General features: G+C 39.7%; 1 protein-coding gene across 1 annotated transcript; it reads right to left on the reverse strand.

Annotated features, from left to right (window-relative positions):
* Positions 1-9120: 9120 nt before the first annotated feature.
* On the reverse strand, positions 9121-20813 carry IL13RA1 (interleukin 13 receptor, alpha 1). The gene is made up of 9 exons (XM_010073810.1): positions 20667-20813; positions 17391-17526; positions 15444-15564; positions 13227-13411; positions 12706-12857; positions 11336-11471; positions 10772-10868; positions 10085-10169; positions 9121-9237 (listed from the first exon to the last, which is right to left on the reverse strand). The coding sequence occupies exons 1-9, from the start codon at positions 20763-20765 to the stop codon at positions 9121-9123; spliced, it is 1128 nt and encodes a 375-aa protein (XP_010072112.1). The 5' UTR covers positions 20766-20813.
* Between the last annotated feature and the right edge of the window lie 543 nt (positions 20814-21356).

Here is a 21356-nt window from a genome sequence, read left to right on the forward strand (position 1 = left end):
CCCGCCTATGTTGTGTCAATCCTGATCAGACAGTTTGGATTCCATGCTTCTGGAGTTGCAACATGCTAAAGCTTTCAATTTTATCTGGATTTAGTTTTAAAAATAGGGTTGTTTTTTTTTTCTTTTCTTCCCTGCCCCAGCAAAGTAGAAGCTTTTACTTCTGTTACTGAAGATTCAAAACAAGACTACAAAATAAGATGTATTATTTTTAGCTTACACACAACAGCAAGTTTCCTTAGTTGTATTCAGCAGAATAATAAAAGCATCAAGTGTGTGCAAATGCCTGTAGAGGCCGCACACAACTCATTTATAATAGCGGCAGGAGCCTTGCTAGGAGGATCTCCTAACGAGACTGTCCTTGTATCATGAGCGACGTGTGCTGAAGAAAATGCTTCTTTTGTAAGCTTATTTCACTTATCTGACCCAGCACGGAGTAAAAGTGGAAACACAACTGACAAGTCAGGAGATGAATGTAGTAGAAGGACAATATAAGCAGGAGCACATTTATAAAATCATTCAGAAAACACCTTAGCTCTGTCATGTCTGTTATTAAAATATGAAGAAACATGGTCATATTTCAGACCATCCAGAAAGACACTTTAATCCCATTACAGGAGGAAAAGTTCTCCCTTGCACACTGGTGTTCAAGAGCTGAGTCAGTACAGACGGGAGGAAAGGCTGGGAGACACCGTGCCCAGGGGAGAGCAATCCAGAAGATGCCCAGGGAGGAATCGCAGGGCTGCAGCGAGTGGAGACCAGCTGCCTCCAGCTCCCTGCCCAGGCTGGCCCATGCCGCAGGCTGAGCAGAGCAGGATGTGTGCTGGCTGCTCGGCTGCTTCTCAGCTGAAGGGTCTGGGAGCGCTGGAGCTACTTCTGCATAACTTGGCGAAGGTCTGCTCTGCACTAGGGACAAAGCTCTCAGCTGCTTCTTAGTGCTAGTTGCTTAAAAAAAATAAATTTAAAATGTACATTTCTCAGTCCCAGGCAGGGTGTTACATTTCCTCAAGAGGAAGCAAAGCTGAATCAGCTCCGGGTTGTGTAAACTACACTTCTGTCACCCAGGGGGAGACATCTACTCTAATCCCAGTGTTACTAACATCCACAAATAGGCATGAACCACCTTGTTGTTATGGTAAATTCACAGCTCTGGAAGTTTTTGCATAAATGAAATTAACACTATAAAACCCACGTGCGTTGAGAGGTTGCTATACAGCTTCTCCACTTACAGATAAAATAAAAGGTTGCACGTGTAAATAAGACCATTTAAAGACCAGTATAATGAAGCTGAGCCCTAGTAAATTGAAAAATGTCTTACTACTCACAGTGCATCTCACATGAACACAGCAGAGCACTGAACTCCCTGGCTGCTGTTTTTTTTAGAGTACACTTCCCATTTTTGTTCTACTTCAAGAGCACAGCAACAGAGAAAAAAAAAATTGTGTTACGTGCACTTTCAATTATTTTTTAAAAATTTTAAAAATTACCATTTACAAGTGTGCAAAAATACAGGGCGTGTAAAGAAAACAAGCCAGCACACTATTTATCAGCAAAGTCAAACCACCTTTGAGAGCACTCGGAGTAGAGGAAAGCTGCATGTCAGATGGGTTGATATGCATCCTGGCAGGGCTCTGCCTCCCTGCGTTCCCACCACGCACTTGCACCATATTTGGTAGAGTAATGAGGATGGAAGACCAGGAGGAAAAGCCTGGCTTGGCAGGCAGTTGACAATGAAGCCTGTTTTGTATATACTGTAATTTGTGGTCACTATCTCGATGGGCGCTGGTGCCTTTCGTTCACTCCGAGCATGCCTTTGCTCTGCCCTCCAGCCCTCACCCCACCAGGGACAAGGCTCTGAACCGCGGCTTCCAGCATGACCAAGGGCGTGAAAGCAACAGGCTAAAATGAGTACTGATTAACAGGGGACAAAAGAGACAAGAAAAGAGCCTTTGGATACCCTACAAGCTAAAGGAAGATGAAATGCAGGCTCATGACCTGATGGAAAAGATCAGAACAAGCCTGGTGCAGTGAAGCTTGGTGCACTCAGTTTTTTAGTTTGTTTTCATTTTTACAAAAAGGATTATCTATAATCAGAGTATATTAACTTTAACAAGCAAATAAACATACATCCAGATGAACAGACTGGAGAACATCCACATAAAGGGCATATCTTCAGATAGGCAGGGCCTTATTAATCCCACAGCACGTAGTGATCTAAATGAACACTGACGCGACCTGAAACGCAGGCAGTTTTCTTTGAGGCCTGTAGCAAACAGAAGTCCTTAAAAATTGAAGGACAAACATCATGTTTGTCTTCAGAAAGGAAGCATCCAAGAAATTATTGTCCCATTTGTACAACTTTTATCCCTAGAGTAATTTTGGAACAAAGTAAATAATTTTTTTAACCCACCTTCTTGTTGTTTACCAGCCATCAAGAACAGTCTGTGCCAAACCAATCCAGTTTCCCTTTTTGATAGGCCTAACATATGAGGCAACATCCTTCTAATCACCTTGAGGAAATATAACGGTTAATTACTGAGATGGATATGCAGCTAGTCGAAAAAAATTTAAAAAACCCCTCTTTAAGAGCACTTGACCACCCAGTAGGACAGCAAATGCTGTGATTTTTCAGGCATCTGTCAGGCTAGCAGCTTTATCCAGCATTTTAAACAACTTGATCATGTGAAAGAGGGCACTCCATGGATTATATCAAAGGATGAATGGTTAGAAAGATGTCCGAGCACACAATTAGAGCGTTAAAAAAAAATTGCAGCAGTTTTCCAAATGTCACAGCAACACAAGTGACAAAAATACAATCCAACAAAATAGTTATAAGCATTCCTCTTAGCAGGAGAAATCAAATTTGCAGTAAGGAGTGACTGACAGGGCAGCAGCATTGCTAACACAACCTGAGGAACAGTTGTACAACAATCCATCGCCACAGAAAGAAGCAGCTACTCGTTCTGGATGAGCTTGGGAAAAGAGGACCAAGAGACAAATAAGGTAATTGTTCTGCTGGTTGGGGATGGTGCAGCCTGGCTTAGATAGCAACACACTCAGCTCTAGATAAGACCAAAAAGAATGATGAGTGGTTTAGAAAACATAACTTAGGAGATGAGGTTGAAAGATTGAGGCTTTTTTTTTCAAAGCAGAAAAGAGCAGAGGCAGAACTCAAGGCAACGTGATCAGAGAGCAAACTAGATGCTAAACAACCATGGTCCCTGGTGATGGGATAAAGGAGAAGAAGGCAACTTAATTTGCAGAAAAATTAATTTAGGTCAGTTATTGGGGGAGTTTTCTGATTAAGGAGAATGCAGCAGTGTTACAGAACATTTGGGAGACTCCTTCACTAGTTGGACAAACCTCCACCAGGAGCACCCTGTCCTGGCACTGCTCAGCAGAAGAGCAGGGGGCAGGTGGTCCCTGACAACTCTTCCAGCCCTGCCTAAGCTTTAACAAATGGATGATCAATACCATTTTACATACATCCCAGAAGCAAAAACCCCTCATGTTACACACCTTATAAAAATAGCCTAGTGTTTCCAAGGCTGCAGGATTTTTGCTCCAATCCAAGCTCAAACACAGCCCTTGAAGTCCTGCGTACAGAAAAGCAGATTCCCTTCTCTCTGACTGGTGCGTTATCAGCTTTTCTACCTTTTACTGCTCCTAGGAAAACAAGTCACACAATCTTGTATGCAATAAAAGTGCTATGAAATCAGCTGTGGAAAAATGTTAACTAATGGCTCTGCCTCAGTACCTGCCAATCTAGTCAGTGTTACCTACAGCTGAATATTCTCCTAGAACGTGATAGGATCTGAAGTTAAATAGCCATACCCTGAATAACTTCCCTGTAGCTGACTTTGACATTTGAAGGACTGAGCAGTTTCACACCTTGCATGAGTACCTAGCTGGCATTTCTAAAGTTTCTACACTGACATTTTGTGTGAAGGAAGGAAACTAGTGAGGCTAAGAGGCTTTGAAGTGCAGGAGGGAGGAAGGCTCCAACGGGCAAGACAGACAGACACAAGCTAATTTGGGTGCTCTCACTACCATTGTCAAAAAAATCAGTGGAATTTGTTCCAATTTGCTACTTTAAACAAGTTCAGGAGAAGAGGCAATGATGTAGTTAAGTGCCTTAAAAATGCCCCATTTCTGGTATTTCAGACTTTACAGAATTACGCTGTACATGTGCAGAGAGCTCTAAGACAGCAATTGCTGATAGCACAGGATCAAACTGATCAATAGGAAAGGCTGCCCACTGCACACACCAATTTGTTCCTACCATGAAGCACATATTCAGGGTTTGTTTGGTATTTATTATTTATTTATTTATTTTAGCACAGAAGATGTAGGGCCAACTCTACTTTCAAAGCAAGCCACTAGTTTAACTCCTGGTTCCAGCTACTCCTAACTTTTGATCGAGCTTAGTAAACTTTGTCCAGGTTCCAAAAAGTGACAGCACCTGAGCTTAACAAATCCTTTCTCACTAAGCTTTCAATCTCATCATGCTCTTAGCCAAGTCCATTTTAGCAGTTTGAGCCAAGTAAAATAGAGGAAAACCTCAAGCTGAGAATATGATTACTGGAAGTACTGGTTAACTGGAAAGCGTCTCTTTGTAGGTGCTTTGTGCAAGAGTCATCAAAATAATTGCAGTGCTTTTGCAAAAGCAAAACAAGTTGCAGAGAGTATTACTAGAATACACTGGCTGGTTTACAGCTTTGCGGCGACAGCAGTGATCACTTTTCCCCACTGCGTTATTACCTTCGTAAGACTACTTGTCAATAATCAGAGTACTACTGTAAAAGGGATACTTTAGTGATAAACAGCACAAGGTTTACAGGCAAAGAGAAAGGATTTCATCAACCTAACCAACACAGTTGGAGAAAAGTAAGCAAAAAAACCCCCTCTAAAGTCATCAACAAGCTTTCAGGCTCTCATGTGCTACAAACCTGAGGCAGAGTTTCCGGACCTGAAAGAAAGTTTGTCTCTCTCCTGTGCCTCCCACCCAAACCCATATTGCTTTGCTGTGGTGATAGCGTGGATTTAGTTACATCAAAGTGATCTCAAGTCTCCTACTTTCACCATGATTCAACACAGCTAGCAGGAAGCTCATCCAAATAGAGAGATTTTAATCTGGTTTTGCATTTGAAGTATTATCTAGAAGCCACATTTCTACAGCTGGCAATACAACCAAGGGGGGTTGCTCCCATAAAACTAAAACAGAATATTTGAGAATCATCTTGATGAACTTTCAATAACCCTAGTAGATTTGTCCCTCCCAGCCCTACCGTGCTCATTCCTGGACCTGAAGAGCTCAGCTGCTGCCCAGCAATGGTGCTGGGGTGAGAAGAAGGGAGGGAGGCTTCTGCAGCACCCCGACCATACCTGGGCTTCCACTCACCTACCTCCCACCCTTGCTAGGGTGAGGGGAAAACCCTCCAAAACTGAAAATTTCTCTTTTTTTTTTTAAATGAAAAAAATAGATCAACATTTCCCTTCCAGGGGAAATTCTGAATATTTGAAGTTCCAACTCAGAACTAAACTTACTGAATACTTTCCATTGAATGGAAATACCAGATCTGTGAATAATTCTACCTAGTACCACGGCTTACAATTCGGTGTGTTCATCTATTGACGCCTTTAAAGCTATCCAATTTAATTGTATCACGGCATAATAAAATAAATTAAAATTAAAAAAATAAAGTGTTTAATTTTTCTAGCATGCAAAATACAGAAAACTTAAATTATTTAACATAAGTTATTAAAATAGGAAAAAGTCACCTGTGGTGAGTGATTAAAATAATCATGGGTCATTATTGCCACAAAAAATGTATAAGTGGAAAAGAAAAATTAAAATAGACTTGTTTAATTTCACGCTTTATTCCTTCATTTTGAATGATTTGCTCACTGAACTGAAGGGAACAAAGTATGCTTTCTCTGAATCTTTCAAAGAAGTCATTGCTAATGTGTCTGGCACTTGAACATATTTGGGTCTAAGCAGCTAGGTAGTGGCTTTCATCAGTTTAGCAACCTGGCATTTTTAATGACTTCAGCAGCTAACAAAGACATAAAATATTGGAGCTACGTTTGGTAAAGCTACAGCAACCTCAGTCAAATTCCAATCTGAGAATTTATAACTCACTACAGTGTTATGAAAAACCATGCCGATGTAAGAAAGTAGTGTTGCATTGAGTATACATGGGGTGAGAGCACACAAGTCTTGTGGACAGCCAAAAAAATGTCAGCAGCAGCAGCATCCCCCACTGACTGCGTGGACCAAGTTCCCTTCTGAAAGGGAAGAGGGCAAAGCAACACTCAGTTTTTCTTCTCTGGGTTCTGCAGGCCTCAAACATGGTTTCTTATTAAACCATCGCCACCTCTTCTGTCTCAGTTTATCTTCCTTAACCATGAAAAAAATGCCATGCAATTATATTGAAAAACATTCAGACATATTTATTCAGTCTTTAAACAAACGTACAGATCAGTTAACGGCAACAAACAAATGACAGCAAAACTTGGAAAATTTCAAGCTAAAAAACCCCTAACCATAAACAAGACAACTTAAAGATGAAAATATACTCAGATACTTACTTTACATGCCAAAACACAGGCTCAGGAAATCCATGCGTTAGGAAGTGTGTTAATTACTATTATCTGGGAAACAAAGAATTACCCAAAACATTTCTATATAGTGATCTGAACCATCCTCCGAAGACAACCGTCTTCCTTTTGGCCTTGCACCTTCCATCTGTTTCTTCCACTCCTGTGGCTTTATGAATTTGTTTTTTGTTGTTGTTGTTTTACAAAAAAATAAGCTCTGGTTTTATCATAAACACAAAAGTCAAAAGAATTTAGGGTAAAGTACCAAGGATCATCTTCCTAGATTGGAATACTGAAAACCACAAAAGTTTGTATTACACTGTTACATTTACTTATCTTGAAAACATAAATTTCAGTTTGTCTAGTGGTCTATGATGAGCAACATTCTAGATGAGGTAGATTTGAGAAATATTTATATCACTATAATGATATGAATGTTGCGGGGGAGAGGGAATGAAGTTGGCACAGGAATTTAATGACCCTCCCCCCACACTGTTCCTTTACCTCTGCAATAACAGATAGTGCTGCTAGCTGACTCTGTATAACCTGAGTTTTGTTTTATCTCACTGAAATCCCTGAGGCTTTATTCTCGTTTTGTCTCATTAACCAATTTTTAGAATGTCTTTTTTTTCCAGCCTGATTGTAAGTAAAAAATTTAAGCCAATATGGGGTCTGCTAGTTCTGCTACATTTCTCCTCCCCTTTCTACCATCAGTAAGGAGAGGTAGATAAGAGATGTGGAGGAAACTGTCTATTTGAGAGGTTCAGTGGGGATTGGGGAAAGAAATGATTTATTGAGAGAGAGGGCATAAAAAAGAGGGTAAAGGATGCAAATTGTTAGCTAAGAAGCAAGCTCTGTTCGTTTTACTTCTCACAGAACAGTATGTTCTAAAAATGTGACATTTCATTCCACATTTTTGATTGAATGGAGTTGAGGACAGGGCTGAACTTTAAAAGGTTAGTGGCTGTAGTTTGTTCCTAGCAAACTTCTGAGGAGATCTCTCCCCAGTCTCCTAAGACTGACTATATCAATTACTAATGCACCTGCACTCAGCTGAGAGGAGCAACATATTCCTGAACACTAACCATAAACAGCTTGCATGGATCCCTTCCTCCCCATTACATTATTTTCTGCCTCCAGCACAATCATGGTATTGGTGTTACCCTTGCAGCAGAGGGTAGAAACTGATGCTTAGGCTTCAGAGCAGAGACATGTCACAGTCGTGCCAGAAAATGTTGCTGGCTAAAGCAACTTCGAAACAAAACCATCAAAAAAAAGGAACAAATCAACTAATGATTTACAAAAAAAAAAAAAAAAAAAAAAAGAGAGAGAAAAAAAAAGTTACCAAGCTGCTGCAGTAAAATATAGAATTTTTTTTTTCAAAGTCAAATCAGCACCTTGTTTTACATTGCTAAGTTCCTAGAAGGGAAGCTCTAATCGTAGCCTCCTCACTACAGAAAGAATCAAGCTTATCCCTTAGAAAGCAGACCAAGGTTGTTACCCCTCTTCCCCCAAATCCATGCGCTCAGCAGTAAGGATGGGTCTTGAAGTCTTTGAATTGAGTCAGTTCCAGTGGTTTAGCACTTGCTAATCAATTTGACCACAGCTCCTTAGATTCATGCATCCATCCTGTTAATTTTGCTGGATGGACTCAGGATGACTTAGCTTCCAAAAATCAGGTGTTTTCAGGCCAATATGGCCAAAGTACAATCACAGTCTGGTGAGACTCAAAACAGTTATCTGCCACTGCACAATACAAGTGAAAAATTCTATTTATCATTTTAAACAAAGTATAATTAACCCAAGGAGTCCATGAAGGCAAGACATTCAAGGACAGGTGCTTGAAAGGATAAAAAACCTAAGCCTTTTCTATGAATAGTCTGAATATCAGCTGGAAAGCAGAGATGCTTTTCATACACATTTTAAAGAACGTTTGACCAGGCAACAGCTGACACACATCAACCAGAAGCTTAAGAAGGTCAGTCCATAAATGCGGTCTGGAAAGCACCCTGCCCTGGAACACACAAATCAGGCCATCCACGAACGGTCCATGCTTTGGCATCCTACCTGTCAGCAGTTCCACATCGTAGCATTAACGAGCCATCTACTGTAAACAAGCCTCATCTCACCTGCTGTGAAATAGAGCCAAATACTTCAGAGAAGTCATGGTGCTTGCTCCAAAAAACTCATTTACAGTCTAACGTGAGGCACAAACACAAGTGCAAATGACAAGTAATAGGGCAGAGCTGACTGGAGCCAGAACAAGAGATGCTGCAATGCACTCAGATGAAAGTTATGTACACACGCATCTGAAATGATGCAAGATGAGTATTTCTAGCAGAGATGGAGGAATGGCCACTGTTAGTGATGTGTCTTCTGAGCATCAGAGAAGTAAGGCTCAGAAAGTACTCAGTAAGGTGAAAGCTGGTCAATGTCTTGCAGACCTCTTCACATCTGCGTTGTCACCTGAGGTACGGGAGCAGGAATTAAAGTCTCCATCTTTCCCTGGTAGAGCAGAGTTTATCAGTTTTCTTTCTCAGAATTAGTGCACTCTGGAGTTTCTGTTAAAATTAAAGAATGAATTTCTTCTTCCTTAATTAACTTGTCATAAGCATTCACAGAATTGTCCTTTGCACAGCTCTGAAAGAGAAGAACAACATTTTTCACAGTGATTATTCATGGCAAGCATTGTTTTTTCAGACCAATTAAAAAGGGAATACTGGATTTTGGACTCTAACTCCGTTTGCAATTTGGAGGCCACAAAAGGAGACTTATTTTCAAAAAGTCAGCAATTCCTGCAACTCCTGTTCAACTGAGAACATCCAATGCACATGCACCACAAGCCACCCAGACAGTCATTATCCTCTACAAATGGTTCACTTGCCCATAGCAAGTCTTTCATCAACCAAAGCTTGAAGCAGCTATAGTTAGTTTTGTTCTTTTGCTAATGAGAAGCTAAATGTCCTGATTTTCTTCATAGCTAACTGATTGTGACAAATGTAAAAGCACTAAAAATACAAGTTTCTGTAAGTCAAATATGAACAGCTTTATTCAGCATCATAAATATAAGCAACTAGCTGAGAAACATCTGAAAGTTCAGGAGAAGTAGTTTAGTGGAGTTGCAAAAAAACCCCAAACCACGCAACAAAAAAACATCAACCAAAAAAACCCAAATAACAAAAAAAACCCAAATCCAAGCCAAAACCAACCCAAACACATTTAAGGGACTAGCAGTCTGTGAAATAACAGAATAATGCAGTTTTGTTAATGTATCTAGAAAAGTATATGCAATTTGAGGGAAAAAATCCACCTAAGCTTTGGGCAATAGTTTCTGAACAACTCTTATTATTGTAAATACTTTGTCTTCCTTTGACATACTAACATATAAACAGTTGGTTTTACAATAGACATAGGTATTGCGAAAAAGAAAATTGTAATCCTACAGACTCCGGTTGAATAGATGATTTGGCCGATAGATGATACTAACCTGAGAATCCTCATTCTGCTCTCCAAACATGCGCTTCAGAATTTCTCTGGGGTCCGGAATTGGTGGAAGAATGAATATCTTAAGCCTTCAGAAAATTAAAAAGAGAAGCTTTAGATGAAAGATGTATTAATTTAAAAATCACTGTTTTAATGTCATACTTGGATACAGTCAAGAAAATTTGTGGTGTCAGCTTCGACATCACTGGCCAGCTTTCATTCTCTGCAACCGTATCCCAGTTCTCATTTTTACTCCCCAAATCAAAAGCAAATGGCAATGTTCACACAGACAGATTCTAAATAACTTTCACTGTTGACAAAGACAGCAGCAAAAGTTGACTTTTAAAAAATCTGGTAAAATATATTTAAGCTTAATGTTGAATTTGGACTTCATTGCTTTAAGAGAGGGGATGCAATAGCTGTGCAACAAGAATATAACTGTAAGCATACATGAGCAATGTATGCTTATAAAAAGTACGACCAGAGCATGTATATGGTCTATAAACCTAATTGTAATGACTGAAGCACAATGGTGCTGCCATTTTTGTTTTGCAATGCATGTTATGGATAAAACAGATGTTACTGGAACATGCCACACCATGGAGACTTACCGGGAAGAGAGATTAATTGTAACACAAGTCAAAGACCAGTCAGAATTAGTGGACTGTAAATAAGGGAGATAGTTATTTACCTCTTCAGATAAACTAGTAGAATTATTGTAGATACTGCTACTATTAATGGAATGGCAATTATTAAAACAAAATAGAACGTAGAGTCCATCTTCTCACCTGGAAAACGAAAATTTTACAAACTTAGTCATGTTTTTGAAGGCTTTTTAGGAATAATGACAACAAATTAATTAATTCTCTAATTAATTCATAGACAGAATGTTTTTCAAACACACTAGCACTTTTATAGGCAAGGACTCATTTTTCAAAACATGATATTATAATGTAGATACATTTTGGCAAGAAAACGAAAACCAGTGAGACTCAGGGCTGAAAAACTGACAGCACTGGAAAGGGGTCATTGCACAGCTACATGGATGGCAACCCCATCAACATATACAGCAGTATGGGCAGTAATTGATGGTGCTGCTAAAGGACTAGAACTCTCTTGCCGTCTTTTCACCTAAAATTTAATAGATACATAGGAAGATGATCTTCGATGCTCACTTACTTAGCAGACAAAAGGTATGAGACACCTTAGAGATGAAGAGTAAAGTGCAACAAATTGCAGGAACAATTGTTCTCACCAATACTCTTTTCTTCACTCCAGTCACTATAGAACTTGCTGCTGTAACACTCGGGCTTTGGTTTTGCTCTCACTTTGAAGATGTGCTTGCTATTAGGATCAACACCAGGAACTGATGTATGATTATTATTTTTAACCTAAGGTGAAAAGAAAAGGTAATTCGCCTTGTTCAGTTACCAATGTATCCTCAGTCATTTACAAGCCCATTTTCATTGTGCAGTTAATGTATTCTGGATGCCTTTGTGGAAGATCTTTTTGTGACCACTGAACCTCATAAAAAAGGACATAGTAGCATTTAACCAGCACAGACTGCCTAAACAGATTTCAAAGATAAGATTTAAACTTATTCACTGGCTACATCTATCATACAGCAGTTGGCATCAATGATTAAACTAAGAGTCAGTGTCTGGAACAGTGCCTTTTTTTTGGAGAAACATCTGTGATTTACACTGCCTTCCCGTCTCTGTCAGGGCAGCAGTGCTCATCCAACTTTGACCATGCAATTCTTTGTGGTGCATCTACAAAGACACACAAGCACACTAGCTGGGATCAAACTTCACTTATTTTTGATCCAAAATGCCAGTTTCCTGGGAAATGTTGATATTATTTGAATTTGCTAAATTTGGGGGTAGGACAAACAACTAAATACGCTCCAGAGGAGAAGACTGACACCTTACTTTTAAATTTATCATACTGTTTACCATTCTGATCAAACAGTACAGTCAGTTTGGCTATGGAGATACAGGCATGAGTACATCCAGACACTGAAGTCAATGCTTTTTATATATACATTAAAATCAGTGTATCTAAGACTGCATGCCTTTCCCCCTACCCCCCCTCCCTCAGTCTTTTTAGCCTCTAGCACTTCTTTAGAACATTCTGTGTTCTTCTTCTGTGCACACACGATTAATTTTGCTTTATGGTAATGAAGTCACATCACTCAAGAACAGGGCAGTGATCTGACCAAGTGCAGACCAACGACAGGAAAACCCAACACCAACAGATCAAAATCCTGCATCACTGAGAAGCAAACAGGTACATGCACCGCAGTGTATTTCCTGATAAGTGCTGTGTAGTTGAGTATATACTTGGTTATTAGACTGTTCTTACACGTTACTGCTTTGCCATAACAAATGATGGCAAGGATTTGAGACTCACACGAATTGTGTTGTACAGATATTGCTACCAGAAACCTACTGTAATGGGAGAAAAATCTTATGTCTCCACAATAGTTTCAGCTCGTGCACCCGTTCACAGGCAGCATATAATTTTTCATCTTTAAACAGATATTTGAGTTACTGTGAATATCAACACAAATTATACAAGACACATAGGAAAAAAATCAGTTAACTCTAAGTAATGAAAAATTACTTTAATTATCTGAGCAGTGTCCAAATCAGCATTGCGATATTCAACTTCATAAAATAAACAATTTTTTGGAAAGGTGTCCGATTCACTCCATTCTATATATATTCCATCATTGATCTTTGACAGTGTAACTCGTCTTGGTGTAGCAGGTTTTACTGAAATGCAAAATGGAAGAATTGGTTAAAAAGTATATTTCACTGCTTAAAAAAATTGCTCAAGTCCCTTATTGCATAATATTATGCCTATACTAGCTTAGGAACAGAAAGAGGAAAAAATTAGCACCAAGAAGTCAAGAAAGAATAAAACCAGCGAAAGAATAAGAGTAAAAATGAGTGCAAAATGACCCTCCCCCTAAAAAGCCAAGCCCTGTCTACATAATCTCCAAATCAAATATCAATAGAAGAAGGGAGCTTCTAATCATGTTGTCTCACCCACAGCTTATGAAGTGCAAGCTTCTCAAACACAACAATATATTAGCAAACTTCTTTTTAAAATTCTTTTTTATAATGTGGTGTTAAACTTACCAAGGGTGGTAGGATTTTTACTTGCACACACAGGTCTAACTTCTTCAGAATCATCTCTAATCAAAATACTTATAGCTGGGTAGGTATTGATGACTTTTGGAAAGCTAAGATTGAAAGTGCATCCAAAGATTCCCTGGTGCACAGAATAGTTGCTGCACTTCTTGTGGTTTTTCAAACCATCAAACCTAGAGGAATAACAATATTTTTTTAAACTTCAAAATAATAGGACAGCATGGGGCAAGCTTGTTTTTAAACCTGTGTTACAAATTCTAAAGTCTGGTCTTGCATTAAAGCTGTGCTATATCATATAAAAAAGTAAAGCTAAGCAAAGACACTTCTAATTTATCTCAGGTTTCAGAAAGAATATTATTTTATTAAAGAGTGTCAAGTAGCAGAAAGAGAGGCAGATGTGCTTTGTACCAAAGCGTCAAAGGTAACAGCTGCTTTCAGCTTTGGTTCACATTTTCCACATGGGAAAACAATTTAAAGGGAAAAAATAATATTTAGAGAAGCTATGACAACCTTCTTCCTTGCTTCTCTTTGTTCCTCAAGTCCCAATGAAAATATGCCAGTAGCTCTTCCTCCCGAGAAAACGTATTTTTTACTTAGTCATTTAAAAGTGATATAGAGTAAATCAAGAGCTTCATTTAGGAACATAATAGGAGTGATGTTCCTCTGCTTCACATCTCAATATGTAAAGGCTGGGGAAGCCAAAACTGTCTGTCCCGTTTTCAGGACAGACCCCTTTTTTATCCACCCTTCTCACCTCCCCACCCTGGGGCTGATGAAGATGGGAGGCATTCAGAGCAGACAGCAACACGCTGATGCAGCAATCTGCTCTGGAAAGCCTCTGTTTCAGCCAGCATTACTCTGCACTGCCTGGCCTTGTTTGTTCTAAGCTAATGTTACATTCATGTTCACTTCGGATTAAAAGATGGGGTTTTAGAGGAAAATATCAAAGAATATTAAATGGAACTAAGCAATAATTTTTCAGGCAACTGTTCACTCATTTCTGAAAAACAGAACCAAAAAATACCCTCTATCTCACCTGCATTATGGAAAATACATCCTTCAGTACAAAGATCCAAGTGTTTCCTTAGTTTTCAGTTTTAAAAATCAAAAAAGTATTTTCTTTCTAAGCAGCATGAATTACAACATTTTGTTGTCACTGCGGCTACATCTTACATTAAAAATAAGGAGCAATTGAAAACCTATAGCTCTAATCTAAAGCATTATTCCAGTAAGTATCCATACACCCAGAAATTCTGATCTTCAATGCCTCATTGGTACTCTTCTTTTAATAAAGAAAGAATCTCTTTGACTAGCAGTTTAGAGAGAGAACAGTCCTCCCTGCATTTAACTAAAGCAACAAGTTGCTGTTTGCTGTCCAAATGCATTAAACCGAACAGCTAGCCTGTGAGATTGACACTGGAAAGAAAGAGGAAGAAGTTTAGTTAGTTAGTTCAGATAAGACAGAAACTGATTTAAAACTACAACAAAGGGCTTTCAGAAAGAAAACTTCAATATTTCTACAGAAGCTAATGCAATCTGGCATTTCACAAGCCCCATCAACATGCAGAAGTATGCATCTATTAGCGTGTGCAGATCTTGCTGCCAAGTTTTTGGTCACACCACTACTGTTCCTTTGGAACAAAAGTCTATTTATGGCAATTAGCTGGCAAGCGTGGATGATGATAGAAATATGTCCTCCATAACTTTCAAGGTGAATCAGTAATTTATGACACCAAAGATACAAACAAAACTACTGCTAAGTGTTATTAATGCTTTCATACAATTTTCCAGTGACTTAAGAGCTAACCCATACATTAGTGAGTGATTCTGACTTAAATGGCCTGTGGTTGTTGAGCTGCAAATGAAGCAATTATTATATTGGTCTAGCTCAGTTCTTAATTCTTCCCTCTTTGAATCCACAATTAGAAAAAATTAGAAAGCAATAGCAGCTATTTTAAAATGAGCTACAGAAGCAGCTAGTGCTTCACATAATAGTTACATCAACTTCCCGAAAAGACTCAGCAACAGCAACCTCTTGACCCTTCAGCAGTGAAGTTTTCTGTTGGACAGGACCCAACACTGACTTACATGCAATGCCCTGGGACCTTTCAAAGCAAAAGGAAGCAGACAAGTAAAATGTTTAATGTAAAACCAAAGATTAGCACTAAAGCACTTTAGAGTTGGCAATAAAAAGTCCATACGAACCAGTAGAACAACGTATAATTGGTATCACTGCTTGCATTCTCCCCAGGACGCCACGTACAAGCCATGTACTCCAAATTGTGCCAAACACAGCTCAGATCAACAGCAGCAGTACCTGGAATCCCTGCAAGGCAAGTTGGAAAGGTCTCTTAAGATTTATTTTGCCAGCAAAGTCTTCTCCCCAATTTTCAGCAGTACACCATCCCTTTTTACATAACTGGAACTGTCTGGAAGGCAAAGATGGGTTACCCCTCAGCCTGCACCGCCTGTCTCAGCATAGCAAACAATGAATTCCAGTTGTTTATCGCTTGCAATAACTGAAATCTCAGCAGAGTAACTTCTAAACAGTGAACCTCAGTTTCCACCGTGTCTGAATTACTACTTAGGGTTACCCGATGCTAAGGACAAAGTGTTGAGTCAGGAAAATATTTTGTTCTATTAAACTACAGATGGTTTAAAAAGGAGCTAAAGTAACTGGCAATTATAGGGACAGCACTTAAGTTTTGTTATAGTTATTACAACCATCAACATTAAAAATAGTCAGCATTTAATTACAGTTACCTTCTCCAGATACAACACTTGTTTCTCAGTATTCTGAATATGGGAATACCTGTAGAGCTTAAATATGGACAAAAGCAACACTGGCTAAGTTGAATTTTTAATGGAGACCCATATACCTCTAGACATTCAACTTCTTCAACATATTGAAATTACAGAACATAAATACAAATGAGTACATAGCAATTGTGAATAGAGACGCCAATGTATCTCCCAGGCAGAGCAACCACAGAATAAAGTCTTTCATATTCAGTCTTGCATTTTTGTATGGTACAAGTTCTTTATACTGTATTATCATATTACAGCATATTGGATATTTTTTCCTTGTAAAAAGTAGCAACATCTCCATGAACTAAAAGAAATGCATGCTAATTGTACCAATAGTCCAGACTTTTATTGATAGCAAACCCCAACCTAACACCTACTTCCGAGCTTGCGTTCTCCCTGAAATAGTGACTAAGGGTATAGGAAAACGAAACTGGTTTTCCTATTCCAAGAAGTATTCAAAAATATTTCATCTGCAAGCAGACTTACAAAAGCCCCAAGCTGTTTAGTACATGCTGTCCTAATAATCTGCTTCCCCGATTTTCCAGAATAACCTTCTGACAGACACGCAGACAAGCCTGATCAGGTCTCAGATTCTTCCATCCACATGTGGTTTTCATCCGCAACGTGTCACGCTCCAGGGTTAGACAGATTTTACTACTCAAGGCAAGAAGCTCTATTTCCTTATTGTACTTCCTAGCTTCCAGCATCCAGCAGAACACACTATTACTTAAAGTCTGCTTCCTAACAATTTTGCTATGGAGGCCTTATTTCTGGATGTCAAGAAACAAAACGTATTTTTTTCTCTATTAATTTTGCTATGCACAGCTTTGTAGATCCCAGTCATCTCTTTTGAAAAAGAGAGAACCTTACTGTAATTATTTAATTAAGTGACTTATTTATTCAACAAGTTGTTAAATTTGCTGGATTCATCCCTCTAACATTTACAAATGTAGGATTATTTTAGGGACTTTTGCTGGTATGGAAAAATCCTCCAAAATAAACTGACTTAGATGTTAGTTATTAAGTCAGCAGGCTTAACACAGCCCAACTTATCTCTTATCTCACAACCACAGCCCAGCAGGGACAAGAGGAACAACAGGAATCACATCTTTATCTTGGAAGAGCATTTCAATTTTACAAGCTTGCCCATATGGTTTTAAGTGTCAGAAGACTCCCGTTGTGTTTAAATGCAGTATAATCGTCCTGTTTAAGCTCTATCAATTGAACTGGCCCTTGTGTCTGCTATCTCCCTATTTCTCTATGATATATGTCCATGATATTTTGTTAAAATAAGAAAGAAAACAAGGCTGTGTCTCCTCAGGTCAGGAGAGGCACGTCTGTTACCTTTAGGCAGAAGAGACATCTCCACCCATCGGCTGGGCTCACTGCTGTTATCGTACTTGCATTCGCTTCTCACTTTGAAACGCATTTCCTCATTCAAGAACGTATCTGTCACACGGAAGCGACTCTTACTCCATTCCTGGGTTTAGATGGGGGGAGAGAAAACCAGAACATTTGGCATGCCATATGAGACACATGGGAATTACTATTAATGTAAGAATATATTACAACCTCTCAGAAAGACTGACACTCAAAGCCAAATGAAATGAGTGTCTGATAATGTGGGAAGCCTTAGCATCACTTCGCTTTTCTTTTTCCTCATCAGGCACACTCAGAACTCACCAAAGGAAAACTACCTCCACTCCAGTGACCTGTACACACGAGCAAAGGCCACACAGAGATCAAGGAACAAGTATAACGTGGGGGAAAGTGATGCCAGAGTAAGTCTTCATGGATAAAGCAAAATAAGCATGTTTATACTACAGCTATATAAACAGGAGCTTACAGACCTAACCTTCATCTTTCTCTGTGTGTGCACATGAGCGCATGACGAACAGAAGAAAGAACACAAGATGTAACCAAAAAGCAATGAGAAGAGTTTGCATGGACTTAAGGAGCAAAAGAGAAAAATTATCAAACCAAATCCACAAATGGCTGTTAAATACAGTGACACCACGTCAGGCCCAAGTCCTCCATGAGCTTCCATTTTCAGAAGAGAGTACTTGTTTGTATAAGAAGACTCATACACTTTGTTCAGCATCTTTTATTGGGCTAGGGGGATGCCTTTTACTTAACTGGAAGCAGGATACAAAAAAAAAAAAAATCTTTGTTATGACCAAAGAATGGTGTAACCTCTCGTGAAAAAAACCCTAAATATTGGCACTAATGTGAGGGCAAGGAAATCAAACAGCAATAGTAGACCAGGTTCTACACACTGTAACACAAAAAGATGCAGCAAGATGATACAGTCTGGTTCATCCTGTTGTGTGAAACCGCTGTCCCACAGCTTTTTCACTGCTGCTGATCTTAACATCTGTTAGACCCTTCCACAAACTCATTCAGCTCATTAACCAGACTTTCAACCTGTTAATTTGTTAATGAACCCATCAGAAGAGGTAAGTATAGCTTCTGCTGAGTTCGCAAGTTCGACTTGCTAATCTAAAGGTCTGATGACAATCATTTGAGAAGGGGGTGTCAGAAATGAAATATCACCCTTCTAGCAGTGTTAAGCCATTAAATCAGCTCAGCTGTTTGTGAAACCACAGCCTTACTTCCAGTCCAGGATATCCTGGAGCTGTCAGAAAGAATATGGCAGTCATCATGAAGAGGACACTGTAAACATCAGGCCACTGTTTCAAGAGGCACTGTATTTATTTTAACCATACCCGAAACAGCAGCACTGCCAACCTCAGAGTTGCTGTGTATTCAAGGCTTCAAATTCTCACAGTTCGGACTTACGGACTGATACCATATTATATTACTGGTAATAAATTGTAAAAATACTTGACCTACACCCCCCTTAGTACCATGGCAATGCTGCTCTCAATCCTGACCGAACAGTTGTTAATCCACGCAAAGGATCACACGTGGGCTGCAAACCATCTAACACAAACATAAAAACAAAAGCCCAAAGCAAAGACATTTTACAATTTCTGTTCCAGGGAACAAATGTGTTCCACGTTGTCTTCGTAACACAACCCCCATGAATAATTGTAAGCACAGGAACAGGGCAAATGTGGGAATATGTTAATCCTTGGTGTTACTTCCAAAAGACGCTATGCTGTCAAATCACAGCTACATCAAGGTTAATGTGCACACCTCTTTCTTAAATTGGGTTCAAAGGGAAGGAGTTCAGCCTTTGCAAATTTCCATTTAAGTCTTAACGATGCAGGCTGCCCTGTACATATTTTATTTTTTCTAGAAAGCTGCATAAGCAAAGACTGAAACAAGTCTTTTCACATTATTATTAAGGCACTCCTGTGTTATCAGTAGCAGCTCAATTATCAGAGAGCAACAAATCGATTTTTCTGATCTGAATATCCCACATGCTGGTATGACTCATTTTTGAAGTTTCAATCCCATGACAAGAATTAAAGGCTGTATTTAAAAAACTGTATTTATATATATTTATGATGGATGGACCACTCGATGGATAAGGAATTGGCCAGATGATTGCACTCAAAGAGTTGTGGTCAATGGCTCCATTTCCATGTGGAGACTGGTGACGAGTGGTTTTCCACAGGGGTCAGCATTGGGACCAGTGTTGTTTAACCTCTTTGTCAGAGACATGGACAGTGGGATTGAGTGCACCCTCAGCAAGTTTGCTGATGACACCAAGCTGTGTGGTGTGGTGACACGCTGGAGGGAAGGGATGTCATCCAGAGGGACATGGACAGGCTTGAGAGGTGCGCCTATGCAAACCTCATAAAATTTAACAAGGCCAAGTGCAAGGTCCCGCACGTGGGTCAAGGCAATCCCAGGCACAAATACAGGCTGGGAGGAGAATGGACTGAGAGCAACCCTGAGGAGAAGGACTTGGGGGTGCTGGTCGACAAAAAGCTCAACATGACCTTCCAACATGCACTTGTAGCCCAGAAAGCCAACTGTGTCCTGGGCTGCATCACAAGATGCCTGACCAGCAGGTCAAGGGAGGTGATTCTCCCCCTCTACTCTGCTCTGGTGAGACTCCACCTGCAGTGTTGCATGCAGTGCAGTGCTCTGGGACCCCGTCATAAGAAGGACATGGGCCTGTTGGAATGGGTGCAGAGGAGGCCATGAAGATGTCAGGGGGCTGGAGCATCTCCCGTATGAGGACAGGCTGAGAGAGTTGGGGTTGTTCAGCCTGGAGAAGAGAAGGCTCCAGGGAGACCTAATAGCAGCCTTCTGGTACTGAAAGGGGGCTACAGGAGAGATGGGGAGGGACTCTTATCAGGGAGTGTAGCAATAGGACGAGGGGTAATGGTCTAGGATATCAGGAAGAAATTTTTTCCCGTGCGGGTGGTGAGGCAGTGGCCCAGGTTGCCCAGAGAAGCTGTGGATGCCCCATCCCTGGAGGGGTTCAAGGCCAGGCTGGATGAGGCTTTGAGCAACCCGGGCTAGTGGGAGGTGTCCCTGCCCATGGCAGGGGGTTGGAACTAGATGGTCTTTAAGGACCCTTTCAACCCAAACCATTCTATGATTCTATAACTTATATATGTACATATGCTTACATACACACGGTTTTATCGCAATAAGATATTTGCTGGAAAATAGCAGAGTTTAAAGAGATGATGCACTTACTCTTTTGTCCTGAGGGACATCATCAATCACAATGTCACTGGAATACTCCAGGTCACAGCTACTGCTGACATTCTCTGGGGGGTTCCATGTCCAGTTCATGGTGCAGATTTGGATAAATGAGTAGTCCAGGTTGGATGGAGGCGAAAGAACTTTTGCTCCTAAAAGAAAGAAGTTATCAGTGTAACAATCCTGTTGGTCCACACTTTACCGTTAGTAATATTGACAGATTTTTAACAATAGAAAAGAACACGAAAGACTTCTCAACACTGTTAGCTCGTATTTGCTATCAGATAAGGTACTGCCCGCTAAATTGCTCCTACTATTCTTGTTATATCAGCCATTAATAATTTAAATAATTATAAGAAACGCACACACACAAAAAATAATTGAAAAGTAATTTTTAAGAAATTGCAGCACGCAACAGTGTGGTAATGTGGTAATGAAACTTATGCTTGTGGAGGGAAGATAAGTCTCATTTTTCAGGTCTTTTCTGCAGCGAGCTTGCATCACGCATGTCAAATCTTTAGTAGAAGTATTATATACATTTTGTGACGCAATTAACACTTTATTTTACCCCAAAATTTTCCATCAATGCAGTTTTAGAAAGAAAACTTTAAAAAGACAAGTGATTACATCTTACAGGCGAGAGCTGTATGTTAGAACCACAGTTATACCCAATCCAAGCAAAAT

The sequence above is a fragment of the Pterocles gutturalis genome, unplaced genomic scaffold (assembly GCF_000699245.1).
Source record: "Pterocles gutturalis isolate BGI_N339 unplaced genomic scaffold, ASM69924v1 scaffold26401, whole genome shotgun sequence".
Taxonomy (NCBI): domain Eukaryota; kingdom Metazoa; phylum Chordata; class Aves; order Pterocliformes; family Pteroclidae; genus Pterocles; species Pterocles gutturalis.